Genomic DNA, 8,026 nt, shown 5'->3' on the forward strand with positions numbered 1-8,026 from the left:
ATGGGAATCGTCGAGGACTCTGGTTATACCCAATTGGTGAAACATCCCCTATAAATAAACATGTCTATGTACTCCTTATATGTATATTACCAAGATTATATGCATATTTATATGTTTATTTTAAACCATCATATAAAAATATTGTTATACATTATGAAACATTAATTTAAAAGATATTTTCTTGAATCATTTCTAAATGTTAGTTTAAAAAAAAAAATTCTTTATTGACCAAAAAAAAGCAGTTTTCACAAAAATCTTGTGGTCTCTGTCTCCTGAACTAGTAAATACTGTGTTTCAGGAGACAGCAACTTCTCTTATCTATTGCCAAAAAGACATATTAAATTGTATTTAACTTTCATAAGACTTATAAACTAGGAACAGCTTAAGACACTTATGATCTGATATATAAAAAAACATAATTAGTGTAGCCCATCCATCCATCCACATCACATCCATCTAAACATTCGCATTTATAATATTAGTAAGTTAAATAAAAAGCAGCTCTACAAGGCATAAATTTGAAAAAAATGAATAAATAGTATCCTATGTCCATCTCCTGGCTCTAAGCTACCTCCTCAACAATTTTCAGGCATATCAGTAAAGTCGTTCTTGAGTTATAAATAGTGTAACTAACACCACTTTCTTTTATATATACATAGATTTATTTATATTTAAATTTAATGAATATAACTATATTACCTGTCGCCTGCAACTCCGTCCGACTAGAGCCGGTAGCCTATGTATTCTTCCAGACTATGTTCTACATATGTGGCAAATTGCATCAAAATCTATTAGACTGTTCCAGAGATACCTGCAAACATCTTCTAAACATTCGCATTTACAATATTAGTCAGATATAATATTAAAAATTGAGCACCACCCGCTGCAGAATCCTATACCTCAAGCAACCAGCAGTCAAGTAGAGACAGGAACCTTACTATGTATGTAGGTTCTAGAATTATTATTATTATCCTCACTTGCCTTAAAGATGTACCCCTGACAGCAGACAGCCTTTAGCAGACGATTATATGTGACTTAATTTGTTCCTAATTAATTTAAAAAGACATTTTTTAATCAAACAATTGTTTAAACTTTACACTGGGGTGAATAGAATCAAAATTAAAAACGCTTAGTATAGTAACATTTAATAATTTTAACAAATCTGTAGTTTTATCTGTGTAGTACAAATATAAACGAAAGTCCAAAAGACAGAGACATTTTTCTCGCTTATAGAGGATTCTCTCTAACCAGAGTTTCTCGCTTAGAGAGATTTCTCTTTAACCCGAGTTTCTCACTCATAGAGGTATCTCTCTGCCCACAGTTTCTCGCTTATAGAAGTATCTCTCTAACCAGAGTTTCTCGCTTATAGAGGTATCTCTCTAACCAGAGTTTCTCGCTTATAGAGGTATCTCTCTAACCAGAGTTTCTCGCCTAGAGGTTTTTCTTTAACCAGTTTCTCGCTCATAGAGTTAGCTTGAGTTTCTCATTATGGATGTCCGTCGACAATGGATAGTGTTGTTGGTACGAAAACCTTTTAATATTGTTTAAAAACGATTTGTTTTGTATTCATTTACCCCATTTTAAGTGTACTTTTGTTGTGATTATTATATTTTATACTGTTTTTGTTTGTTACATATAAAAAAGAAATAAAAATCATATTTTCGAAAATAGCGTTTATTATTTCAACTTAGAAAATCACGTAAAAAATTCTATACTACTAAAAACATACAGAATTTTTTTTTATAAATATTAAATAAAACATATAAGTATTTTCTGAATAATTTATATGTTTGAATTCAATAGAAATCAGATATAACAATTTTTTTTTTAATTTAACCTTTTTAACTCAAAAATTTTAATTAATGCATGATTTTTCCAAACCTTTCGAAATAAAATATTAAATACATCGATATTATAATAAAAATAAAAGAAAATCTAAATAATTTTTAATCTATCGTTTTTGAAATAGTCATAAAACAGTATACAAAACTTATATCGGCCAAACAATACTTTCAATCCAACTTATATAACTTGAAACTTTCGTATAAACAGCTGGTTGGTCACTTTGACCACATTTCCCACCGAAAGATGTCACCCCCATGACATAATAAATACAATCATTACCCATACTTGATACTTGTAAGGGTGATCCTGAATCGCCCTGAAAGGATTCAATAAAAAAAATTAAAAACAGGGCGGGCGTTAGGTAAGGGCGCCCAGGGCGCCGACAAAAAAAAGACGCCCAGGGCAAACACTAGAAAAAGGCGCCATATATCTACGAATTACTGTCTCTTAACCTTGCTAAACTTATAAAGGCATTGTAAACAAAAAGGGCACCAAAAAATCTTGCCCAGGGCGCTAGTAGAGATCCATAGAATGTCACCAATTATATGGCAAAGCGGATATATCCTTTGTCCCCTTCCCTGTCAGTTAACAGCAATGATTTAATCTTATCATCATCAGCGTTACGTCCCCACTGAGGGGCTCGGAGCCTACCCTAAGTTAAGAGTGATTAGGCCATAGTCAACCACGCTGGACAAGTGCGGGTTGACTTCACACATATCTTTGACTTTCTCAGATATGTGCAGCATCACGATGTTTTCCTTCAACGTAACGTCGGATAAATGTACATATGTAAAATCGGAAATGGAATTCGATCTCAGGATCTGCAGATTGCAAGACAAGTGCTTAACCCCTGAACCACAAACGCTCTTCTATTATATACAAAATTACCTGACACGTATCTTTTCCGCCGCGTATTTCTCCAGCGCAAATCTGCGTTTGTGAAAATCCATGCCACAATCTATTTATATTGTTTTTTAATAACATATCACACGTATCAGTGTCTAATAATGTTAGTGAAACTTTTTGGAGATCATTCGCTAATTTATATTTACCTAAAAAAATATAAAAATACTAGCTGTCGCCCGCGACTCTGTCCACGTATATAGAAAAACTTTATTAGTGTAGCCTATGTGTTCTTTCAGACTATGTTTTATACGTATGACAAATTTAATTAAATCAGTGGTTCCCAAACTTATTTTGTCTACTGCCCACTTTGGGAATAAATATTTTTTTAGCGCCCCCCATATTTTCACATATTTAAAAACCACTATAACTTCAAATTAAATTGATTATTGTAACCTATATATGTATATTAACGGAGAATTGTAAACGAAACTATTACTATAACCCGCAACTTGAGACCTGCAGCCCACAAGAGGGCGTTATCGCACACTTTGGGAAAGACTGGTTTAGACGTATGTTTGTAAGAAGATATAATAGGTAGAGCATGGGAAGAACTAGAACTACTAATAAAGTTTTTTTTTAATTCAACAGAGTATGTACTAGTCTCTAAATACTAACGCGGATCGGTAGTTCCCCATCCCGTCGCATAGGCTATGGTATACTGTCCAAAGTCTGGTTTCTGCCATAGACATGCAGGTCGAATAGAACTGTCAATGTCAATGTCAGCTGCCAACTCTAAAATTGCAATATCATGATATTTCATTGGTGGTTTGTATTCTGGATGTACATGAATTGTTTTTATTGGTACCTATAAGAAAAAAAATCAATTTTAAAACTATACGTCCCCACAGAGATTCGGAGCCTACCGTAAGGAAGGGGTGATTTGTCATTATATTGTTATTCATCATCATCAGCTCACATGTCCCCACTGAGGAGCTCGGAGTCTACCCTAAGTTAAGGGTGATTAGGCCATAGTCAACCACGCTGACCAAGTGCGGGTTGACTTCAGACATTTGACTTTCTCAGATATGTGCAGCATCATGATGTTTTCCTTCACCGTAACGTCGGATAAATGTACATATGTAAATAGAAAAACACATTGGTACATGGCGGGATTCGAACGCAGGACCTGCAGATTGCAAGTCAAGGGTTTTTTTTTTCAAATTTTGCAAATTAAAGAAACACATCCTGGTTACTAATGGAGTTGAAATTTATCACACGTGTAAATCGCATGCAATATTATGATGACACAGTGCTAAGCAGATGATGTGTGTGATGTGCCTCGGTGCGCGTGGCATCGCTGACAAGATGCAGGAGAGTAGGCTGCGATGGTATGGTCATGTAAGGAGGAGGCCGCCAGACTACGTCGGTAATTTAGTGCTACAACTCTCCCTCCCTGGTCACAGATCCAGAGGCAGACCCAAAACGAGATGGAAAGATGTAGTAATAAAAGGCATGAGTGAGTGCCAAGTCTCAGAAGATGTCATGGACAGAGCGAAGTGGAAGAGACGGATTGGGAAAGCTGACCACAACACCTTGTGGGATACAAGCTTGGGAGAGAGAGAGAGTGCTAAGCAGATGATGAAGCTGGAAGTTGGACATAGGAACTTAGCAATAAAACGACAGCACCAAGTTTGGGCTCACTAACGAGATTTTTTTTAATATTAAGTACTTCTAATTAACGAGAACATAAAAGCTTGCTTTAAAAATGTGTACATTTATTTTTGAATTAGATTCGTGTTAGTGCTTAGTTAAGTTACTAAGTAAGAATTTGAAGGAAGAATTACTCAATAGACAGTGCTGATGTTTGGAAGGAGGATGAAAGAGTACAGTCTCAAATTGAAATTGCATTATACAGCGTGTCCCAAAATTCAACGATAAAACGGAAATTGTGTATAGCCAGCTCGATAACTACATAAATATAAAATACAAAGAGATGTCCTTACCCTGTCTTACCCTGCATTATCAAAAGTAATAAATGTATGTCTATCTCGCTCGCACCTCAAAATCTATGAATAACGGTTTTTTTTTACTTTTTTGAACACTAAACTGATATATAAACACGGCTTAACACTCACGTATATACGTCCCATCGTATCAGGATGAGTGGTACAGGTACCAGTGCCACTCATCCTGATGAAGGGCCCCCGATGGGCTCGAAACTAGTCGGTGCCACCGGACTTATATACGTGAGTGTTTAACCGTGTTTATATATCAGTTTAGTATAATGTCTCATGAAAGTTTGAATAATTTTTTGAACACTTAATAAAATTTAAAATATTCAATTTTAGTTCTTAATTTTTTTTTTTAGACAATTTTCGCATGTTTTATCATTGTGTTGTAGCATTTTAGAATCTTGATGAGTTGCGCGTACTTTTTTAATTTAGTGCCATGGTACTCTTCATACATTTTTTTTACGAAATTTCAAGAAAACAGTTAAAGTTAATTATTTTTGTGCATAAATTACGAATGTTTTGGTCCAATTTTTAACTTCAATTAATAGATATGTTACTTAGGTAGCTAATACAAAAAAAAATCGCTGGTATATCTTCATATTTGTAGCCACAGTGTCTAATCGTATGGTGGACGTTATCAAATTATAAGAAAATTACACAAGTTAATGTAACTTTTAAATAAAAAGAGATAGATTTTTTTTAGTATTTTTCCCGGTGTAGTTATCTAGCTGGCTATACATAATTTCCGTTTTATCGTTGAATTTTGGGACATCCTGTATATATAAGGTAGAAAACAAGCAAGCGGTCACGAGGATTCAAATACCGTAGTAAATAAACCACTTACATCTATGGGACTTGCGCCATCTTCCACTGAGGTGTTCAAATTAAGATCCCCCAATCTGACTATAGCCGGTGTTGGATCTTTAGCACGAGGGTTTCTGGAGCAATGTGCCGCTGTCAAAACATGCCTCGTACTAATAAGTGAACCACCACAACTGAATATGTATTGACCGTCTGTGTTCACCCAACCAACTGCAGCCTGGAAAAAAAGCCCCAAAGAACCCATTGGACCCACTGGAGTCCAAAATCTTACTAATAAATGCGAATGTTTGGATGTATGTTTGTGTGAAGATATCTGAGGAACGGCTGTACGGATCTAGATAAAATTTGCAATAGATTTAGACCACAGTCTGGAAGAACACATAGGATACTTATTAAGTTTTAATTCAACGCGGACAAAGTCACAGTCAACAGGTAGTATAATAATAAAGTATTAACTAATTTGAATCTAGCTTCAATATTTCATCATCATCAGCTCACTATACGTCCCCACCGAGGGGCTCGGAGCCTACCCTAAGTTAAGGGTGACTGGGCCATAGTTAGGGTGAAATAGAGAGGGTACGCTGACCAAGTGAGGGTTGACTTCACACATATCTTTGACTTTCTCAGATATGTGCAGCATCACGATGTTTTGTAAATGTAATACATTGCTACATGGCGGGATTCGAACCCAGGACCTGCAGATTGCAAGTCAAGTGCTTGACCCCTGAGCCACCGATGTTCAATATTTATTCAAATAAATAAAAAAGGGCGCTGCAAAAGATAACAAAGCGTTAACTCTTACCATATGTGGAAATTCTCCTAGATTCGCCTTCTCTCCACCAACCACCAGTTCGATGTACGTATGATAACAATTTGGCGTTGACACCGACTTTGGTGACTCGTCTGGCACAAGAGGGGAGTAGACAACATTATGTGTCACAATGCGACTGTATTCTTCGCATTCTGAGAAATAAAAAGTAAATCCTAAAGATGTCCATGCAAAACTTCCCATTGACAAGGCTTGAGACTGCCCCTGTAAGACTAAGCTTTAGTTAACATGCCCTCCACTGCCCTAAGTAAGACTAGGCCTCAATCAACACGCTCCCTTTACCCATAATAAACATAGGCCTCAGTCAATACGTTCCCCACTGCCCTAAGTAAGACTAGGCCTCATACAACACGCACCCATTGCCTTAAGCTCTTACCGACATTCCTTACTACTTACTCTTTCGTCTTATTACACTCACGTGGCTTTGGCACACGAGTTTTATAAACTTGAAAATTCTACCTTGATTTTTACAACCAACAGCCTGTCTTTCGCCAACCCTACCGTAATGCCACCTTAAATCAGGGCCAGACTTAGGTTAGGGCGTGGGGCGATCGCCCAGGGCGCTAGACTGTAAGGGACGCTACAGCTTTGTGAATTAGTCTTATATAACCTTGTTAAACCGCCTCAAAGGCATAGCAAAAAAATGTGGGCGACGTAAAAATATCGCTCTGGGCGCTAGACCTAAAACTGTTCCCGTCTTTAATATTTCAATCGACGACTATAAAAAAAGATAAGGAAATAATAACTCACTTCTTTCACTGACTCTTCTATTATCAGTAAAATCTTTGCCGTTTCTAGAAAAAAAAGTAATTAATAATTTTTGAAGAGATGTGACTGCTGTTGGAATCTTCATTAAGTAGGTTGAAGGTTGTCCGAAGGTCCTTGTCTACCTTCAATAGTGGGGACTTATAAAAGAGGATACTGTCTTGGTTCTTGTACCAACCAATATCTAAACAACGACCTAACAAGGTGGATACTTACTAAGTAAATTATAAAGTTAATATTGTAGATAAAAGTCTTAGTAAGCTGGTGGAAGGTAGACGAAGGAAAGAGGACTAAAATTTGTTATCAAACAAAATCTTTGACTCCGTATTACTCACCTAAGGGCGACAGGTTCAGCCGCTTGTAAAATACTACTGCCATCTCTGCAGCAGACCAGGACATTACTGAACGAATGTTCACAGAATGTAGGTTTGATACCGTTCATACTGGAAGTAAAAGTATTAATTATGTCGGTGGCTCAGGGACTAAGCGCCTGACTTATAAGCAGCAAGTCCTGGGTTCTAATCATGTCATGTAATATTAGGAAGAAAATCAGAAAATGTGGCAATGTATTAACTCAACACTAGCCTTACTAAAATATGTAACGACGTTTATGTCCCCTCACTACATCTGACACTTGACTTTGTAACGAAATCGCGTCATTCGCGCCAAAGGATTTTAATTAATAATGTCTAAAAGTACCAACGTATTTTTCGATTTACATATATATTAATCCGACGTTCTCACAGTGAAGGAAAACATCGTGATGCTGCACATATCTGCGACGAAATTCAGGTCAGCTTGGTTGGCCTAGTCACCCTTAACTTCGGGTAGGCTCCGAGCCCCACCACGGACCTGCTCGGTTGTCCGGGTGGGCGGAGAGGTGAACTCCGACGTGGCGCGTCCCCGG

At 36.8% G+C, this 8,026-nt stretch overlaps 1 protein-coding gene across 1 annotated transcript; it reads right to left on the reverse strand.

Annotated features, from left to right (window-relative positions):
- Nucleotides 1-1,959: 1,959 nt before the first annotated feature.
- On the reverse strand, nt 1,960-7,746 carry LOC106125981 (venom protease-like). The gene is made up of 7 exons (XM_013323395.1): nt 7,455-7,746; nt 7,105-7,148; nt 6,328-6,488; nt 5,548-5,742; nt 3,367-3,556; nt 2,734-2,897; nt 1,960-2,161 (listed from the first exon to the last, which is right to left on the reverse strand). The coding sequence occupies exons 1-7, from the start codon at nt 7,559-7,561 to the stop codon at nt 1,991-1,993; spliced, it is 1,032 nt and encodes a 343-aa protein (XP_013178849.1). The 5' UTR covers nt 7,562-7,746; the 3' UTR covers nt 1,960-1,990.
- Between the last annotated feature and the right edge of the window lie 280 nt (nt 7,747-8,026).

The sequence above is a fragment of the Papilio xuthus genome, unplaced genomic scaffold (assembly GCF_000836235.2).
Source record: "Papilio xuthus unplaced genomic scaffold, Pxut_1.1 DF825355.1, whole genome shotgun sequence".
In the NCBI taxonomy this organism is placed as follows: domain Eukaryota; kingdom Metazoa; phylum Arthropoda; class Insecta; order Lepidoptera; family Papilionidae; genus Papilio; species Papilio xuthus.